Below are 21,342 nucleotides of genomic sequence, written 5' to 3' on the forward strand. Positions count from 1 at the left end.
GTCTTTGTGGCCGCCACTATAGAGCAACACAGGGGTGAGCACTTTATAAATCTCGCTGTCAGAATTTTCAAAGATGAGTTTGCCTGCCTGGCCAGCATTGAAATGTAATGAATGGCTGACATTGAAGTGCACTGTGTTTCTGGTGCCTGTGAAAATATTTGAACATGTATGTTTGTTATAAAGGACGCACCTGGTTCTGATAAAGGGAAAAGAGGACAGGGAGGGGAGCTTTGTGGTAGAGCAGCATACCACAGTTTTAACTGTTTCTGTCCTGCCTCTCAAAAGCAAATACAGGAGTTTAAAAAATTTTAAGCAGATTGCTCAAGGTCAGCAGATACTGGTTTTGTGTACTTAAAAGGCAACACTTTTTTTTAACCTGTGCACTTTAGCTTTGTTTGTTTGAGAGTGTGCTGTAACAATTTGCCCCCTTTGATAATGAAATCATTATGTTTGGCTTCCAGATTCATTTTCAGTTTCAAAATTGCAACTGAAGGCTGGAGCACTGAGTGTTGGGATTGCTGGAGATCGCTGTGATTAATGGCTTGAGGTTATGGGTGGTTACTGGTCATTTGATGATGCTGCTGTGATCATTCCCTTTAAGAAGTAGGTAGCTACAGTGACAGCCATTCACAGCTGGCTTTAAGAGACTTTTGTGACATGCTTGAATGGGGAGGGTGGGGGTGGGATGGGGGCAGGGGGTGAGGCATTTGGCTAAGATCCTCTACTGCAGTGTAGAAGCCTTGCTTGCCATCTATAGGACAGACTATTCAGTAGCAATTTGCTACAGTAATTCTTTATTCGTGACTGGAAAACTGTCACAGCTGCTGGATTTCGTGTTTAATAATGGTGACCTCAGTGTAGATTTTCTTGATTATACTGCTAACTCATTCCTCCAGTCCTGCTAGGAATGTGTTGTTAACATGGTAACTGAAAGACATCTCTAGAAGGTTTGCCTTTCGTCCTAAAGTAATTATAAGAGGCTAAGGTTAAAGATACAAGTGGTGAATGCATTTGTTGATGTTGTTAGATCTGTTTGTCATTATGCTCTTTCCCCATTTTGGTCAAGGACAATTTGCCCAGTGCAAACATAAGACAAAAGTTTGAACCCAATTTGTTGCTTTTTTCAGAGATTCTTCGCATGTCCTTGCACTTTTAACTTTCTTTGCAATGACCAAACCTAGAGCTCGTCAAGGCAACCTTTTCTTTTATTATTCAGGGGTGAAATATTTTTCGGACATTTTATAACTTAACAAATGCTTTTGACTTGTTATTGTGTTGAACTGCAGAGCTCCTCGTGGTTCTATTTTTGTAGGCATGTCTGCGGGAATTAATGCAGTTGACATTTTATTCAATACGAGCTCCACCGTGTCCTTGATTTGAATCGAGGGAAAGCCAGCATTCACTGGTTGAATGTCTTTTTAGTCTACAAATCTGTTCATGGGCTCAAATGCTGAGCTTTTACTGTGGCAGGCCCGGCCATGAGTTGTGTATGCACGCTCCTCCCACAGTCTCTCTGCCTTTGATTGATGTGGATTCTCACATTTCCGCACACACCTCTACAAGTTTGTCAGCCAGCCACGCTTGCTGCGCATGTGTTTTCAATCTACAGGAAAAACAGCAGCTTCACGTTTTAAGGGTTTGGCTGATGTGTTGGAAGGCCAGGGTGCTATTTCAGTTCGGGGGGGGGGGGGGGGGGGAGCTCTAGTGGTTGTATTTCAGGAAAGGCTTCCATAATTTGGCTCCTGCTGCTCGAATGTTCCGAAAAATTAGAGAGGTTCCTCCAGCTTTGCCTTCAGAGCTTCAGTGGAAAGCGGTTAAATGTCAGAAGCAAAGAGAGAAGGGTTTTAGTCACACAAGCAGCCAGCGAGGTTATAGCTCTGGGGGTTTTGGATTGGGAATGACACTTTGAGAGAGATGAGAGAAGCCTTACTGCCTGGCTCAAGTCATTCAGGGGTGGTTTATCATTTTTATCGCTGTTTGTTTTTAAAAGTAAGCTAAAGGCTGCAGTTAAAGATCTGTGACATGCAGGGTCCAGCCCTCCGCTAACGCCCCCCCCCCCCCCCCACACACACACACGCAAACTACTTGACCTTTCTGAAAAGAAGCACCTGAGAATCTGACTCTATGTGGTGTAAAACATTTGACTTTTCTGCTTTCTTTTAACCTTGGAGAAACAGAAGGAAGAGTCGTGTTTGGATAGGTATTATCCCCCCCCCCCCCCTCAGAATTCATGTGATTCCTTGAAGTTCAGGCAAATAGTGTGTCACAGATGCCGACCTGCTGTTTTCTTCACACTTTGTGTGCTAAATAAAGATTTGTGTGCCTTGTGGAGCAGTTGTCGTACACTCACAGCGCCACATTGGAGCTCCATTTTGGTACAAAGTGGCTGAGAAAAAATTAAAAGGCCCAGGTGCAAAAATTTAAAGTAGCTATTATGCCCTGCTAAGAACTTGCAGCACAATATTTTTTATTCATATAAATTTATAGATATGGTGTTATGTATGTTAAACCTGTGATTCTGTAAACTATGGATAACTATAACATTTTCTTTTCTTGCTTTGCTATATTCTGGAGTAGCTCCTCTGAAAATCTATACATTAAATCATGATTATATACACTGCTCCAACAGTTATATCGGCACCAGCAAACCATGTAACACGTACCTCACATCAGTTTGCCTGTTCATGTCTGTTCAGACAAGTGCCTGTTCATTTGTCTCCAAGTCCTGTGATGCCCATCCTAAATATTTTAAGTTGGGCTTAGGTCTGGAGATGATGGCATTCATCTGAAAACTGTTGCGTTCTCATCTTGCAAGAAAGTTGTTGTTACGTGAGCATTGTGAAGATGTGCATTGTCCTGCTGGAATGGATCAGGATGGGCAGCTTGTGAGGCCCCAAGATTTGACAAGTATAGCTCTGTGTAGTCAGGTTGCCATCAGCCACTACAAGTGAAGTTTTGTAGCGACTAGATGCTCCTCGTCATCACACTTGAATCACGCCAGCGATTGAAAGAGGATCTGTAAGCTCTCCAGAACCAGGCTGATGTCCAGACTGATGTCTCATTTCCCCAGCTCCATGGCGAGCAAGCTGAGACTGCAGATCAAGGTGTTGTGGCTTGTGGGCTCTCAGATCTTGCCAGGTTAGAAATAACCGGCTGTGAACACCCCAGATGCTTGAGAAGTTGAGATCATGCCACCTCACGTCTTTCAAATTTGTGGTATAAAATAACAACCTTGGCAGTTCTAGGGTTAAAATCTTAATCATTTGTGGACGTTAACTAACACTTCATTTGGTTTTAAGGCAAGCTTCAATATTTTACCACACACTGGCCGTATAGCACTTTGTGGCAAAATGGCTGAGGTGTTCAAGAGGTTAATGCACAGCATAAAACCTAATTATCCTTCTGAAATTGCTGAAGCTGACATTTGCTTAGTTTATCGAAAAAGAAAAACAGAGATTAGAGGTGATTAGTGGTGTTCCTAATTTAAAAAGCAACTGCCGTCTGCATAAAGGGATTTCTCTCCTTCATTCTCTGGAAATGAACATAATTTTGCAGAACTGTTATCTTGCACATTGCGACAGGCTTGTGGATCATACCTGCTCTTACTCCTCCCATGTGGAAATGGTAAACCACTGAAATTGGCAGCGAATTATGTCTGAAGTAGCAAAATAATACAGTTAATAATTTGCATACTTGGGACCTGGCTCTAGAGAGTACTTTTTAAGGCGTTAATGCATGGGAAGACTTAGAATACGAGCTGCCACAATATAGAAAATTCACATCGACTTTTGAAGTTGTTTTTGTGCACAAGGATTAAAACACACTGGCATAATGACGTGGTACATTGTTTTCTAAAAGCTGAGTGTGTGTTTTTTTAAAGAGGTTCATTTTACAAGTAATAACAAAATTGGATAATTGCCACTCGGGTTAAATGGCTCAAAGTGGACTTATGCTAAACTTCTCTTTCCCCAAAGTTATGTTTGTAATGGCTAAATTGTTCTAATCTGGTTGTGTTTGGTTCTGGTTTCCAGTAAGTGATAGGTCACAATGAAGAGTTTGATTTGGACGTTTGTTAGTAAACCAAAGCAAAGGTCAGCATTCCACAGCTACAGTCTTTGTGGGACTTGAAGGGTCAACATGTCCGTTTTCATCTGTTTCTGCAGCACATGGCCTCACTTGAATGATATGCACAAGCCCTTTGGAAGAATTTGCCTCCAGAGATATTATAGTAACTGGAAGACCTGTGTGTCTGCAATACATCAGGTGTCTAGTAGAAAAGCAACTCCAAATAACCCAAGCATGTGCTGTCCCCTTGCCCCAGTTCGTCTTTGTTTCCCGGGCTGCAGCTCCCCGACCTCTGGTAGTACTCATTAAAGTGACCTGACCCCTGCACTACCAGGACCTCTTCTCTGTGATCTTCCATGACATTGGTTGGATGTCCCTTATTGGCAGATCCTGACACGGGGTCTAATTTGTATTTGGGCAAAGTGTCTGGATGTCGGCAACGTTTGACGTCCGTGCAATTTGACCTATATTTGTTCCATTGATTCCTTAGCACAGCCCCCTCTCTTATTTTGTTGGTCTCTCAAAATTCATCTTGAGTATTGGTGAACTATATCCTGGTTGCGGCGAAGATCATAGTTCCAATGTGAATGCTACATGGTATATTTTTGCAGTATAAAACATTTTATATAATGTAATACGAAACCAGGATTGCCTTTACCTGCGGAAGTTCTGGTTAAAGAGCACTGCAAGGGGATGTTTCTTTACAGCTGAGCTAAAGCATAGGCAAGCTCAGCACAGAAAAGGTCATAATTTGAGACCATTCTTCCAAATCTTGTTTTGGTTCTATGTGTTTACATCTTAAGTTTCATTTCCACCACCAAAAGTCAAAATGTCCTTGCCCCCTGTTAAATTTTTGTTTCTGAAAGTCCTAAAAGTTCTCCTTGCGGTGTGTTTTGAACAGTTGACCGTTGTTCTGCTTCATTCAGTTGCTACCATGTCTAGGGTTACAATCTCCATTAACTCTGAAAGCTTCAAGCAAATTGCTACGTCAAGAATTGCCAGGATAAGTCTTTTGTAACAAAAACAAAAGAAGTTGTCTATGATTAGCTGAGAGGTTTTCTGTAGTCATGGAGATGGCTTATTTATAGATTAGGTTTTCAGAGTCAGTCAGGGTTTATTGTTATAACTGTATTATTAAGCATTGCAACACCCCTATGACCTTCTTGAAACTGCCAAGGCCTACTGACATCTCCTGCCACTGTTATTAATCATTGGGTGCCATGAAGATTGGTTGCTTTGAAAACGAATATTTCATTCGTCAATTTTGTTGCTGTAATGAGGGCAAGATCCTTTAGGGTCTCTTAACCTGAGGCTGAGGTGTTTAGCAGGCTGTATTTTATTTTGCCATTTTATTCCTGAAGCTCAGTGGGTCCCATCTTTCCCATTGGAGCCTCATGACCTCTGTTCTGTACAGATTTTCCTGCTGGTAACAAGCTTTTTTTTTGTTACATCCCTCTTTGAAGATGTAGTCAGTGCAGTGTAAGACAAAAAGTCCCGAATCCATCTTTGTAATTTGAAAGAAGAGGTTATCTCAGGGCCACAATAATGATAAAAGCAACCTGATTAGACTTTTCATCCAACTGGTACAACCTGACCTATTGTGTATTCTCTTTATACTTCAAATGGATAAAAATTGATGTTTTCTTTTTAGAGTTAAGGTTGTCTGATTTGCTGTGTAGATTTAGCATTTTATTAAATCCCTTATTTTGTGTGATAAATGGCATTCTTTTCCTATGAAACCCGTAATGAATTTCCACATTTTGAATTTAAGAAAAAGAGCTGGGCATGTTGGGTATACATTTCTTGGTGGGTTTCAATCATAAACTGCCGAGACAAAACCTTTTAAACCCTTCTTCTGTGTAGGTTCATAACTCATATTTTTATGATTCCACTAGAGAGAGTTCCTCTGTTCGCGTTAAATAGATTCATTGCATTACAAGGCATTAAATCTAAAAGAATGATGTGTGATGGAATATTCTTAAATACCAGAAATAAAAAAGAGGTAAAGGTGTTGAAAAGCAAAACGAAAGATTTGGGGGAAAGCCACGTATACTTGGAGGCTTTGCAAACACAACAGATGGAATATTTGAACCAATAGAATTTGTTGCCTTTTCAGGGTCTCAATGTACAAATATAACAATGTAATCTATTCAAACTGTTGGTTGGTTTGTCATAAAATATCTATTTCCTCTAACTGTTACCTTGCAAAAATTCAAGATTGTGTTTGATCCCAAACTAAATACCCAAAAAGGGCATGAAAGTGAACATTGACTTCTAACATAAGAATGATTTGCCGTCATGTGGTCCAGGGGGGTGAATTATTTGGAAACGGCTGGGTAGCGTGAAGATATGGGGAGTTTGATATGCTGATGCAGTCTGCTTGGTGTTCACAGGGTTTTCCCACCTGCCCAGTGGCCTGTATCCCAGCCACTACATTCCCCTGGGACACATGGAGCACCCCAGCAGTGGGAGCCCCCTGCTTGCCCAGCTCAGGGAGCACGCTCTCTTCGAATCCCAGAAAGGTGAGTGGACACCCCCTCGCTCCCCCCTTCTCTTCACCGGGGTCGGCATCAATCACTGCAGCCAAAGTTCACCTCTTGGCCTTCCAGGGTGTGCACACACTGCCTAATGATACAGGCAGTGTGGACCATTTAGATTGGTTTAAATTGCTAACCTATAGCACCTTTTTTTTTAAAAAAAGTGGACTTTTCACAGTCTCCTGGGACACGGTGTCAACGGTGCACAAAGGAAGGGGTATGAACTCTTGGCTTGAATATTCCTTTAATTGTCACTTCTTTCCAGGAATCTTCCTCCACTCCTCTGGAACAAACACGCTAGTTTCATATTGATAAGTTCACCAGTGGAAGTGAAACAGTGTGTTGTTATTGCCTGTTATAGAATCCTCTCTATTGATTGTTTTATACTCGGCGTTTAGTTGAACTCTTTCTATACTCGCCAGATGGCAGTTATTTATTTTACGTATGCCCTTTAAAATTATTTAATTACTTAAGTTGCCTAATTGACTGCAGCTGGTATCAAAGCGACTTCAGATGGAGGATTGCTGTTGATCCCTCCCACTCCTGTCAGAGTGAGGACTGTTATACTCTTGCATTGTGGACAATCACAACACCTCCTACAGCTCAGCTAATGAACTGGGGAGGAGTGTGGCTGAGGAAAAGTGCTTTCTCATTGAAAATAACTGGAGCGTGTGATGTTGCTCAAACATATGTTTTCACTGGTCAATAGAACAGATGGAGGTCTACTGCTATCTTTTTTATTATTATTATTGTATTGATTTTTCTTTCCACCCTCTGCCCGTTTAATTACTTTATCTTTTATTAGGCCTTTACCCTGTGTGTAGACAGGCACTGTGTATTGACAGTACAGTGTGTGTGTGCGTGTGCGTGTTTCTTTCTCTGTGGGGCTGTCAGGGAGGATTTCATTATGGAATGTGGTTGTTCAATAACTTTGTTTAGGATGCAGACAATGACCACTGCTCAGTACTAACCAAAATGAAATGGTATTGTTGGTTATTAGAGCCGGCTCTATTTCATTTGCCACGCGCGCGAAGAACAGCTGTACATAGCGTAGTACTTTCGAACGACGGCGTTTCAAGTTTGTAGCGGTTTAGTCATCTTGATAGTGAGGCCAGTTGTAGCAATGCAGGAGTCTGCACAAGGGTAGGGTGCGATGAATGCAAAATGGGATGAACTGAATGCGCACAGAATGGAATTATTCTTTGCGCGGTGGTCCCCAGGTGCATGGGCAGTGAACCGTTTTGCTTAGCCTGTGTACACATTCTTGCATTTATGGATTCTTCTTTTCTCTGCTTTCGCTTGCAGAAGGCTTTTACTTGCCCGGCACTGCGGGACAGTCAGCCCTGCATCCTCAGCCTTCCATCTCAAGGACAGCAGCCAGTCACACCCCCAGCTCCCTTCCCCGGGATGCCGTTTCTCATCACAAGAGCGCGAAGGACTTGAGCAGAGAGTCGGGCAGGGAAAAGGCCAGCAAGGCTGAGCCCAGCCAGCCTCTTTCGAGGAAGGAGAGGGAGAAACCTAAGGAGGATCCAAGGCCGAGGAGCGTGGTGGACCTCACTCAAGACGCGAAATTGGAGAGCGAGAGGAAGCTGGGCGGTTTGGACAGGACTTTCAAAAGCGGGGAGCACACGTCCCCTTTTTTTCATGAGCACTCGCCGGGTCTGAGTGGTGGAGAGCCAAAGTCCAAGAACCCTTTGCAGACCTCCTCGCTGAGCAACTGCAACAATGGCGGCAGTGGTACCTTGCTGAGGTATCCGGGCACCGAGCAGGACAAGTGTGCCAAGGACCTAAGTCAGCACGATGAAAACATGCGGCCTGGGACGCATGTCCACACGGACAAGCTGAAAAAGTGTGACACGGTTGTGACTTCTGTTGGTACTCTGCATGTTTCTTGTAGCTGCCCTTCTCCCCATAGTAACTCCTCCCAGATCCCCCCTCGAATGGTATCTTCTAGCACATTCCCCCCTTCTCATCACACCTCCTCCAGCTTGTGCACCCTCTACCCAACAGCCAAGGAGTCCGGAAGGGAACACAGAGTGATTGCACCCACCTTTGTGCCTTCTGTCGAGGTTTATGATGAGAGAAATGGGCCAATCCAAATTGCTTCACAGGCTCGGGACAACAAAAATGACAAAAACAGGGACAAAGACGGTAACAGATTAGGAGCGCTACCGGTTAACAACGAAAGGGCTCTGACCGACCCACTACGACCACCTCATGCACAAGAGTCTCCGTTGCATGGTGACTTCAAGAGGATGGAAATGTTAAGGGAGGAGGGCTCAGTTATAAGGTCAAATTCTATGGCGATGAAAAGGCCGGCATCCTCAGAAATCCTACTGAGCAAATCAGGGCATAGCCCAGATGTGAGGGACTTAAACAGCGCCACATCCAAAGAACTGGTAAAAATGGGCCTGGAAGCCGATTCTCGCAACCAAGAACGTGAGAGGATTCAGCGGGCCTCCATGAGAGACACTGGGAAAATTTACAATGGATTAGATCCTTCTAGGATCCACATGGAACAGCACCAGCTCAAGAGTTCGGCGCCCACAGAGCCTAAGTGGAAACCTTTTGAAATGGGCAACTATGCTACCAGCCAGATGGCAGCACTTGTCGCCCAACATGGGCACGGGAACAGAGGGGAGGAGGACAGTAAGAAGATCTACCTTGATCCATCAGGGCTTCAGAGACCTGCAGCGGGTGGAAGCTCCAGAGGCGGTTCTGAGGTCTTGCACACGGGTTCACATGGCGAAGTGTCCGCCATGCAGAGCTTGATTAAGTACAGCGGTAACTTTGCCAAGGAGTCCGGTGCCAGGCCCAGCAGTGGCATGAAGAGTCCCTTTGGTGGCCTCGGGCACATGAAGCTGGAATCTAACCAACCTGGAGCATCCAAAGTCCAGCATCTTCCGCCACAGCAGCCTGGGAAGCAATTGAAAAGGGACCCCGAAAGACCAGAGAGTGCCAAGTCTTTTGGCAGAGAGAGTATTGGCTCTCAGGGGGAGGTGGAAGTCAGGCACCCGCCAGTTGGGATTGCTGTGGCTGTAGCCCGTCAGAAGGACAGCACTAACAAGGCCAGCTCCAGCTTGGTGGACAGGGATCGGCCTGTTCCTGTGGGCAGCGTTAAAGGTAAGAGACCTCACAGCGCTGTTTGCTTCCATACTAAGCTATGAGTTGTATAAAAGAGAAAAAATGCAGTTCACGATATTCTTTCTTCCCAGTATTGATTCTGATCACAAGGTTGGGCCATGTGACTTGTTTTCCAATCATCTGGTGGTAAACGCCTTGAGATCCAAATGTTTTTGTGTTAAGGGAAAAAAAAGGTGCAATTGTTAAATTTAAGAAGTTGGCCTTCTCTCTCCATTTGGATTTATTTATTATTCACTTTATTTGGCCGCTAGAAATGTGAGGAGGAACAGCGGATTACAAGGCCTGAATCCAGCCCTCTGTACTAAAAAAAAGTGCAGTCCTGCTCTTCAATTTTACCTTTGCTCTACAGTAGCCAAGTCATGTGACCACCCTTGTTTTCCCACCAGACATGCCTTCACTGTTTACAAAAAAAAAACTTGATTGACAACACCATGGGAGCGGAGAAACGGGAATGCATTCCATTCCTTTTCTTCTCTCCAAGCAGCTGTGTAGTCATTCATCAGCCGAGACATCATGTGGGACACACAGCCCAAACCTTTGTCTGTGAAGTTAGCTGTTGCTAGGGCCTCCCTGGCCCACAGTAGGCCCTACCTGCATCGGGGAACAGTTTGTTGAGCCTTTCACTGACTAAGACACTGCCTGCCTGCATTAAATGTAATTTACTGAGCAGAACTAAAAACTGCAAACAAGGACTGAATTCTAATAGGCCTTGAGGTTTGTTGCTAAGCAATAGAATCAGCCTTTGGGAGAGAGCGAGAAAAAGCATTAATTTATTTCCTCCCTTGTGCCAGGAGATTGTAGTAATAACATTAGCCTGCTTGTGCTGTGAGGAGAATGTTTGAATTTACAGAGTATTTAAAAAATAGAAAGCAGGCTTTAGGTGACTAATCTGCAGTGTTTGTGGAGTAAAATGCTGGTATTTAGAACTCGGTCTTGGTATCCTAGGAAACAGGCCTGAGCTTTTCCTCTAAAGCATACGTGATTCAGATCTGTGTTCTTTCTCTTCTTTTGAGGTATATAGAAGCACAATTCCTCTTTGCTGAGAACACACATGTCCAGTTGTCCCTGTGAATGTTCAAAGGTTGACTACATTGATAAAAACGGATTCCTTCTTTGCCTAAAAGTGACTGGTAACTACTAGTTTGAAAATCTCTGTAGTTAACCAGGTTTAAAGTTATGGCAGTGTATATTTTCCTTATTTGTAACTGACATATGCAGTATGTATTGAATTGTTTTTTTCTACCGTCATGACAAAGCAAGATAAGTACAGTGCATTGCTGCCATACTTGCTTCAATCACACAATTTCTAAGATGCGTAGCTCATCCTAAGGACAGCTTGCTGAGGAAAACAGCTTAGGTGCTTGTGCTAGCTTTGAGCCCTCTTTAAAACACATTAACAGCCGTTGCTAGTTGAGAATCAAGAATTTATCCCCACTGCAGCGTTTCCATGTGTGTCGTTTAAAAAAAAAACATGCCAGCTAGTGTTTGTGAATGTTTCTGGAGTTGTCATCGGTGATCTTATAAACTGCACCCTGCCACTGTACATAATACTAGACTTGGCACTACTCCACACAATGGCAGTGTGTGTCCTTGAAATATAACAATGCAAACAGGCTGAAGAGCTATCTCTCACCTCCTGTGCTGTACACAGGAATTGAAACCCACAAAGGTTTTTCACATGAATGGAAGCTTTAAGAATGTTTTGGTGAAAGTTTATAGTATGTGCCCTTCACTTCCATACCCATAACTGCATACGTTGTAGTAACCCTGTATTTAAGCATTTAATTAATGCTTTTCTTATAAGTGTAATTAAAAATGTTTCTGTTAGGGTTCTACTTGCTTATTTTGTGGTGATTGAAAGATTATTTCAGAGTCGTGGTTGTATTGGTCTTTTGATTCGGGTTGCTTAGCCCCCGATTTACCCACAGAGAATACGCCGGCTCAGTTGATGTTCTCTTATTTATTTGTTGGGGGAAAAAAACAGCAACGTGTGTTGATCAAATCCTGGCATTTTCAATGGGACTGAAAATGGGTTTGTTCTGATTTTATTTTTTTTTAGCCACGTGGTACTGGGCATTTAAAACTCCAGTGACTTTCATGCACAAAAATATCACCATTCCTTGTGACAGTATTTAAAGTACACACGGAAACTTCGAATTTAAAAACAACTTTTGGAACCTTGTTTAATAAAAAAGTACTGTGAAGTTCCAGCTGTTGCTGACAACTGTCTTATACTGCAGCCAGCCAGCCAGCGAAGAACATGTGTTAAATCATTTATATTTTGCTTACAAAGTGGAATTGACCGTTTAGCCAACCTCAGAGCTGTTCCAGACTAAATTTTAAATCAAACAGCCCTTTCTGTAATGCTTGTTTACACCCGTCAACGTCCTTGTCGGCGAATATGGAATTGCCGTTTTGAGTGCTGAAGAGTTAACAGCTCTCCCCTCTCCCATCAAGGGTCGGGACGGTCAGAGGAGGATCGTGGAGATGACCGGAGCCGTCACCGTGACGACCGTCTCCTGACAGGCCGTTTGGAACGGGAACAAGAGAAGCTGCTCCGGTAAGTGAGGAACCTGGAGCCCTGGCTTTGCATTAATTACTGTTTTCACCGTCGTTAATGAGATGAGACAATTTCATAATGATGTGCTTTTAAACGTAGCCTGTGAAAACAAGAAAGCTGAGGCACAAGAGATCTGTGTAAAGAATAAAATACCAATACCTTGGTATTTTTTTCAGTTCTCAATCTGTGTCATGGAGTTTTTTTAAAAATTAACTAGTTTTCCAGAAACTGCATCCATGATTCCTGCTGCTGTCTATTTGAATTAAATATGTAAATGTTACATTTTGAGATACCAGCTTTAAATTTTATTTCTCATAGACTTTAAAATTCTTTGCATCATGTGCCGTTTCTGCATTTTGTAAAGAAATGCAGTCCATGTCATGTTGGCCTTTAACTTGGAAATGGTTCAGTATCGTTTTGGCCAGTCGGCTACTATTTGCTCTAGATTGGCATATCAATCCAGTACATTAACTTGATTTTTTTTTCTGAAAATATCTCCAATAATCAATGATGGGAAAGCAAATAAAAATTAAACCAAATGAGTCATGTTTAGACTTTCAGAACGTGAAAATGTGAGGAATTGTTTATCTATTGCTGTTCTTTTATGGTGGATTTTTGCATTGTCTTGAGATGAAAGCCGTTTTATTGTGTAAACATTGAAGTCTGGAGGGTTTGATGTTGTCCTCTTTGGCCCTGAAGTCAGTTGTTTGAGTTGCAGTAGTCAGGCTCAAACCCGTAGGAAGAACAATGAAACCACAACAGAAAGCCTGCCCCCAATTTTCTCAGAAAGGTGTGGAACCACTGCACTGTTAAGAGATTTATTTTTCCTGCTTTTGTGTGGAAAACAGTGATAAGAGTTGATAAAAAGCGAGGATGTTTGTCCTTTGAAGGTTGCTTGTTGTAAGAATTAATTTCCCATAACTAATGAATACAGGCCACTATGGCATGCACCATATTAAGAAAAATGTCCTTAACAACCTATATAAATCCTCCAAACACCCATGGTGAGACGTGGTTTAGAAGCAAATGGCCATTGTGAGAAACCAAAAGAGAAGACTTGCCACAAAGAAACTGGAGAAGAAAAAAAGCATTTGTAAAGAGCAAAACCCTAAATTAGCTTTAAATACTACTGCTATAAGAAAAGTTTCTTTTTACTGGAAGTACTGTATCTATGAAGATATTATGTCTCTTACTAATAAAACGTTTTACTGTTAGGCTTTTTTCCATCTTTGGTCTGTGTATCGCTATATAATTGGTTTCTCAGCTGCTATAAACCTTTTTCAAAAGCAGGGACCCATCCAGATTGCACAAAAAAATCCCAAACTCCCCTACTGTGGAAATAGCCGGCCCAGTGAAATTATTTGCTCTCTCTCTCTCTCACTGTTACTGTTTACAGTTACCGTCTACCGTGTGGAATTCTTTGTGAGGTGAATTATTATTGCTGTTTTCTTGATAATTAGAGTAATACTTTGTTTGCTCTCTCCAGCATATAGATCTTTTTCTATAGCTCCAAAGGCTGCAATTGACTTTCGTGTGTGTGTGTAATGTCGACCTTTTCATCAAGCTGCTGTCCCTGTGCTCTTCGTGTTGATGCCTCAAAGCTGGTGTTACAGGGGAAGATGAGTGCACACTGCGTAGTGCTCAAGATGTGAAGCCTGATCTCCTGGCCATGACCAGTTCTTCCCATGAAAATAACTGCCGCATGGCCCAAGCCTGGCCATTTTGTTTTCCTCCATTCTCATTCAGTGCTCAACTTCTCACTTCCAGGGAGAGTAAAGAGCTGGCAGAGTTTACGCGGATCCACCCTCCGGTCGTTTCTGCCAGTGGGTTAAATCCTAATCTGATGGTGACAGGAGGCCCAGCCCTGGCTGGAGCTGGGCGATGGCCTGCCGACCCGACCTCTCACCTGCCATCCCACCCCTGGATTCCCCGCACCGGAAGCCCCTCCATGTGGCTCCCCAGCTCCCCATATGGTAAGCAGTAAAATCCTCTGTCCGGTCCCACTTGTCCCAGAAAAACATGCAGCAGAGTGAACCTGATTTTCCAGTAGGTTTGGGGAAAAAAGCAGTGACTGATTTTACCACAGTGACGGAGGTATGCGAAATGTGAAAAAGTACCGAAACGTGTTTAGGTTTCTATCAAAGCGCACATCCCGGTTAGGATCAGCAGGCTATGGGGCTTTTATAGTTTCAGGGATGACTGCTAGAACAGTCTTTAATGTAATCTGTAATTGAAGGTTTGTGTTGGATCTATTCGCCCTCTGAAGTTCGCAGGGCGCTTGTGTTGTGTGTGTGGAAGGGGTGTATTAATGCATTTCATCTCTGAGCTGCACACTCTTTTAAAGTGATTTTAACATTTCGTTGCATTAGTAAACACTCCCCTCTCTGAAGCCTAAAACCATACTTTTATTTAATCTTGTTTAATTAAAAGCCCTAAGACTATCTTCTTGGATAAACATACATTTTAGTAAATAAAATTGTAAATCACTTTAAATTGGGTTTACGGTCTAGTCGAGCTCTTTTAGATGCCTCATTATTTTTTATTAAAACGGATTTAGGTCACCGAAACCATCCGGGGCTGTTTTTTTTTCCCATGGTTATTTCACCGAGTCTGGGAAAACAAAAATTGAAAGGTAGTTTATCACAAGACTCTGTGGAATATGGATGAGTTGATACATTTATCCAGTGTGAGGCTAAACTAGTAACTTTAGAGTTGATCAGTTTTCTTGTTTGTATTTCTTGGGTTGGCTCAATTGCTCGGCCTTGTTGGTCATAAGACAGAGAACACTTGTTGGTCTTATCTTTGTTGTACAGTTTGGTTTCCAAAGCCAACAGAAGAACTGTTTGTTCTTTCCTATTCTGATCTTTTTAGTTCTTCCTCGACACACGAGAAAAAAAAAACTTGAAACCAAATGAGAGTTGTACGTTTTGCAGTGCTGCAGACATTTTCAAGCACACCAGGAAAGTTCCATGATGGAAGTTGGTGCACTTGGTTCAAAGGATGATGCATGAAGTTTGAAGCCTGAATTTTTCCTCTTCTTCTCCTGTGCATTTGAACAGGGCTGGGTCACCCGTCACTCCACCAAGGACTGCCCCCAGGGTTCCCACCCACCCTGCCTGGCTCCATCCCCTCCACCTACCAGTTTGCACGGGACCCCCAGTCTGGCCAGCTTCTTGTTATCCCAACTGAACATCTGCCGCATTTTGGTATGCAGCTTGTCCTCTGAATGTTTCAATCTGTTAGGGTCTTCATGTCTCATTTTGTAAATGTGAACTGTTCTTTATGCATTGTGGGATATTGTGAATACCTTAAATTCGTTTAATAGTTTGATTGTAAAAAAACATTTTGGTTAGGCTTGCAGCAATACTCTTTGGCCTCTTTGACCGGTTTCTCACTTCTGTGGTTTTTGACAAAAATACTATATTAAATCACTGGGCAAATTCTGTAGTTAAGTTTTAAGTATATTCAGAGCCTATATGGACTCCCAGTGATGCCCTCTTGAGAGGGTTTTTCTATGGTCATCTTAGTGAATAACTGGAGTGCTGTAGTGCTGTGACTTACGAACATGCCAGACATTTGAGAACAGTTTCCCTCGTTTTAAGCGGCATCATTCTTTGTGCAATTAATACTGCAAGGTTTGCTCATGTTTGTTAGTTTATTGGCTTTTAGCCCTGTGCTGAAGCATCAGTATCAAACTGGTGAAGGATATTCCGAGGACCAGCCTCAAAAGGTCCATATAAGAGTCCATTTAAGGCAGGATTTCATGGTGCTGATGCTGTTGGCTGTTTTCTGTTTATCAGCTGAATTAATGGAGAGAGCACCCCCACTCTGGTCAGCAATGTACCCTCCAACAGGCAGCTCCCTCCAGCATGCCCACCAGCTGCAGCTACTGTCTCAGCAGCAGTTGCTGCGCCAACAAGAGCTCTACATGATACAGCAACAGGCCGCCCAGGTCATGGAGCTTCAAAGAAGCGCTCAACTCGTGGTGAGTTTCCTGCCTTGAATCCCCGACGTCAAGTCATACTTGTTTGCTGCTTGGGAGGGTTTTTCGTGGATCGCATCCGAGTCTTTTATAACGTTTGATGAGGTCAGTGATCATCTCTGTTTGATTGAAGAAAAAGGACTTTTCTTCCTGGGGGATCTTGGCTTTGAATTAGCAGATGAACTACAGATTGGAAATAGATGCGATACCATCTTCACAGCTGAAACTTAAAGGTTCAGTGAGTGATATGTGAGTCTAGTGGTATAATTCCCTTTTCTTTCCTAGGTGCTGTTAGATGTTCTGTTTTTCTTCCCTGGTGTATTTGGCCTGAGCTGCTCTGCCATGATTAAAGATGGTGCCCAGTCATCAAATCCTTGTATAGTGAAAGCAGCTGCTTTTAGGACTGTTGCACCAACAAAGACCAACTTCATTGTCAACTTTGCTTTAGCGTTATTAGTATTCTTAAAGATTTTATGAGTGGCGGGTTTTAAAAAATGGATAAACCTCATGATACGGTCACTAGAACAGCGCTTGCCAAGAAAATAAGCATGATTTAAAGAGTTTTACTTCTCTCTCCAAACAAGCAACAGTTTCCAGACTGCAACAATTCCTTGCAGTCCTCTCTTGCTCTTGTAAAGTAATATATTTTATTAGCTGGTATTGCCACAGCTCGGCACAGCTCTGGGAGCAGCTGTATTCCACCCCCTGAGATCATTGGATCCTGGCCTATCTTGATATCCTTTATGTATCATTGTCTAGTGCTTGGATTTGTGAACAGGGGGAACATGGGGTGACAGGGTCAGATCTGTTCTGTATACTGCTTCTGTTATATCCGTCTGATTGTTGCCTTTCAGTCCTTGTGTTGGTAGTTTAGAGGTTTGAAAATTGGTTGTTCCAGTTTGTGTTGGGATGTTGTTGTGTTATACTATTTTTCACTGTTTGTCATTCATTATTTTCCTACTGTTAAAAAAAAAAAGTTTGTGGTGGTGGTTAGCAATGCATATGGAAATAAGAATTTCTTGACAAACCACCCTAATGACAGTCTCTTATTTCAACAGGAGAGGTTAAAGGCAAATGAGCATAGAGCGGAGCAGGAGGACAAGGCGGCAAAAAGAAGCAGCGAAGGCGCCAAGCAGGGTCTCTCGGCCACCTCAGCTACAGCCCTGCATACCAGAAAGCCACCATCGCGCTCCCCCACACCCTCGACGTCCTATGGCAAAGCCCTGACGCCGCTGCCCTCCCCCGTTGCCGCCCTCAAGTCGGAGGTCCGACAGAAATCGGAGGAGGCCCTGCCCCAACAGTCCTATTCCCACCCTTCCACCCCGACCCCTCACCCTCCCAGCCCGGCTCCTGCCTCGCCTCCGCCGCCGTCCCCCAGCCCACCGAAGGAGGAGACCATGGAAGAGGCGGAAAAGAAGAAGCTGGACTTGCCGAAAGAGGCCTCCTCACCTTTCCAGGCCCTGTTTCCTGGTAAGGTTGAGGAGTCTTCCCATTGCCTTTCAAGTTCTTCTCTACCTTTTTGAAAGTTTGGAATAATGTTCTAGGTAATGTTTTGGGGAAAACAGATTGGTGGACCAAAGACTCAGATTTGGTACGGTTTTCATACAGAATAATGAAAAAGTCAAGAAAATAGTAGTTGTAGAAATGACCTGAAAGTTACTCAGTGCTTTTCCTGTGTTACATGTGAAGTCGTGCCTAGTGCTGCTTTTGTTTTGCTTACACAAAAATCTAGATGAATAACCCATAAGTTATCACTACAAAAGGGACTTGAACACAGCACCAGTTTTCACTCCAGAGCAATGTACTGTGAACCAAAAGATCTATATTATGTTTTGTGTATGGGTCTCCTGACATTTGCTCTGAATACAGAAAGTAGATTTCAGAAAAAAAAACACATTTTTAATATGTTAGATGTAGAGTATAAATAGAATTTTATGCTTGCAGTAATGTGCTTGTGTATATGTATGCCGGAGCACAGAGGGGATTTGTTCTTGAGAAGGGCTATATGGCTCATGAAACTTTCATAAAGCCTCAGTGCTGAAGTATAAGCCTGTGATTAATCGTTTTGTCACTCTGTCACAGGGAGCTTTAGTCCATTGAAACTCACTTGTTCTGCATACACTCCTGAAGTCTTGAACGCTCCTTCCTTTCTATGTTTTTATAGAAATCCCTCCAGGCTATCCGTACCAATCAATAACTGCCCCGTTTGGCAGCCACTACCCCTACCTCCTTCAGCCAGCTGCTGCTTCCGAGGCTGACAGGCTGGCTCCCGATGTACCTCTGCCCGCAGAGACCTCGGAACACCTGGCTACCTCAGCCGATGTCAAGCCCCTGCATTTGCACTCGCCAGCTGTGGTGGAGCCTCTGCAGGCCTCTTTGGAGGAAGAGCCAATGGAGGACCGGACAGCACTCAGGGAAGAGCCAGGCCTGGAAGACTGCAAAGAGGGCCTGGGCCGCCCAAGCCACGGCGAGCTCCACAGCAGTGTGGACCTGCCCGAAAACACCAGCCAAGACCTAGATTTGTGTGCCGAGCAGGAGGGCCACTCCACTGGCGTGGCAGCACAGGAGGGAGTGGAGGAGGCCGAGAAGAGCGCGGAGGTGGAACAAGAAGAAGAGTCCCTCCAAAGCCAGCAGGCTTCGTACCAGGTGCCAGAATCTACAGCCGAGCCTGGGCCCAAAGCAGAGCTGGAGGAGGAGCCAGCCTGCTCCTTGACCGCAGATTTCAACAGCTCCACGTCGTACTACGAAACAAAAGAAGAGCTTGAACACCAAAGCCAGAGCTTTTTACAGCCTGACAACGCGAATCTTGAACCCGTTGCGAAGGAGAGCTTTTCCGAGCCTTCGGATGCGACGGAAGCTCCTTTCGAGGATGCGCCGTTCAAGCAGGATTCCTTACCTCCACACCTGACTCCAAAGGGTACTCTGGACATCACGCCTGAAGATCCAATGGCAGGCATGATTGCCTTGGTGGCAGCAACCGAGCTGCCCCAGGCGAGTTCTCTCCCAGCCCTGAGCGACCCCCTGACCACTGTCCTGGAGGGCACCCCGGGCTTCACCCGCCTGGAGTCCACTGCTCTCCAGGGGATCGCCCTGTTGAGCGAGATAGCCGAGCTGGAACTGGAGAGGCGCAAGACCGAGATGCACTGTAAGTTCTGTTGCTGTGTGTTTTAAAAAGAGGTGATCCTGGGTTGGGGGGTGGTCTTTTATAAACACAATAGGTCCTTCCTTGCCATTTCAGGTCCTAGTGCTTCACTGTTAAGTGTGATGAATTACGCTGATGTTGAAATGGCTTGGTTTGAAATGTTGAAGCTGACTATAAATTGATGGGAGGGCATGAAAAAGATGGAGCATTGTAAGGACAGAAGACACCCTTACTTCTTTTCTGAACTTGCTCGTCTAATTTGAACCACAGAGCCTCCTCCTTGTGTACTGTTCGGCAGATTAGGAAGTGATGCTCCGTTGCTTCTCTTTTAGATATTATCCAAAGAGAAAGGGTAGCATTTTGTAATGTGCATTTTCATCAAGCTTTTTGTACATTTGCAGGTATGATGCAAGGTGGCTTGGAGAGCCTTCTGGTTGCTGGCAGGCAGGTGTTAATGGAGGCATTGGAGTGTAAGCCTGCGGTTACCATTCGTCTCCCTAGAGAGCTCAACCCCAACAAGAAGTATAGCTGGATGCAGAAGAAGGATGAGCCTGTAAGCAGTTTGATTTTGTGGTGCAGCATATGTTATTCAGAAGATTTTTTTTTTTTAGCGTTTGCATATATGTATGGATGCAAGCTGCTGGTTGTCAAAGTTGATTTCTTTTGAAGGATTTGCAGATGCATTTCCAAATCTTTTTTGTCAAGGGCCTTCAACTGCACTGCTGATTGGCGCAGACATCTCTTCAAGCAGACTGTCTTATGCGTTTTGTAATCGTAAAGTGTTTTAAGCGTGTAATTAGAACAATTTAATTTGCATGCTTTCCAGGGTGGCAGAGGCGGTCCATTAAAACTTTAATGTTTCTCTTTTGAATTCTGACACTGCAGATAAAATGATTTTAGTTATTTTAATTAAAGTTTAAAGGGTGATACACAACAAATGTGGCATAGTGGATTAAACTAGATGGTTACTAAAGGTTAGTGCTTTGTGTTAACAGTTCCTGCATTTCTACCACTGGAAAATTAGGCTTTTTTTTGGGAAGAAAATCTAACAGTGATCTAAATACCTTTTAAATGTATATATACCAAGCACGTATGCTTCCCTTTTCAAAGTTTTTCAAAGTGCACTTTGTTCTGAATTTCATTGTTGGGCACACCAGGATAAATAGTGACCCGTTTTCTCTGTCAGTTGCTCTTGCCCATCATTGAAAGATTGAGGCCTTTTATTGAGGACGTGGCAGTGTGGGTCAAGTAAATGTTTTTTTTTTTTCCTTTCTCGATTCCCGTTTCACTACAGCTGTTCTCCATGAAATCAGCGATGGAAGGGATGGATGCCATGGAGCTGGATTACCGGATGAGACTAGCAGAGCTGCAGAAGAGATACAAGGACAAACAGAGGGAGCTGGTCAAGCTGCAGAAACGCAGGGATTCAGAGTGAGTGCCCCCCCCCCCCCCCGGCTGCTTGCAATTTTGGGTTGATTGTTTTTTTACGTAGAAGATGAGCTTTTATCGCCTTTTCAGAATCAACATGTTTATTGAAGAGCTGCTTCTTTCATATTTGCTTCACTAGTTTTTATGAATTCTTCTGAATAGAATACATGAAAGGTTAGCGCTTAGGTACATTAATAGTTTGAGTTATTCATCTGCTTGTTAACTGTTGTATGAATTAAAATCATCTTTATTGTTTAGGATTATCACATGAAAGGCACTATTTATGATTTTTATTAAAGTTCATCTAGTGGTGTCATTGATTTTGTGCCCTTTTCTTTCAAGACGGCTTCATCTTTTAATTAGGCAGAACATGGTAGAAGATACTCCAACAACACAGTGAATTTTATTTGCACTGATCTTTGTCAGTAGAACAAATGTGAGGAAGTGGGACGTTGCTATGTAAAAAGATGCAACACTCTTTGGT

At 43.4% G+C, this 21,342-nt stretch overlaps 1 protein-coding gene across 7 annotated transcripts in view; it reads left to right on the forward strand.

Moving 5' to 3' along the window:
• tnrc18 (trinucleotide repeat containing 18) overlaps positions 1–21,342 on the forward strand; it is an 85,441-nt gene that overhangs the window by 27,629 nt on the left and 36,470 nt on the right. For all 7 annotated transcript variants that reach the window (XM_088937061.1, XM_088937065.1, XM_088937066.1 and 4 more), the window contains exons 4-13: positions 6,459–6,587; positions 7,908–9,725; positions 12,204–12,306; positions 14,074–14,279; positions 15,366–15,512; positions 16,107–16,291; positions 17,347–17,758; positions 18,453–19,433; positions 19,832–19,983; positions 20,725–20,861. In XM_088937061.1, the coding sequence (XP_088793187.1) occupies positions 6,459–6,587; positions 7,908–9,725; positions 12,204–12,306; positions 14,074–14,279; positions 15,366–15,512; positions 16,107–16,291; positions 17,347–17,758; positions 18,453–19,433; positions 19,832–19,983; positions 20,725–20,861 (4,270 nt within the window). The remainder of the gene's footprint in view (positions 1–6,458; positions 6,588–7,907; positions 9,726–12,203; positions 12,307–14,073; positions 14,280–15,365; positions 15,513–16,106; positions 16,292–17,346; positions 17,759–18,452; positions 19,434–19,831; positions 19,984–20,724; positions 20,862–21,342) is intronic.

The sequence above is a fragment of the Atractosteus spatula genome, chromosome 18 (genome assembly GCF_055471065.1).
Source record: "Atractosteus spatula isolate fAtrSpa1 chromosome 18, fAtrSpa1.hap1, whole genome shotgun sequence".
NCBI lineage: Eukaryota > Metazoa > Chordata > Actinopteri > Semionotiformes > Lepisosteidae > Atractosteus > Atractosteus spatula.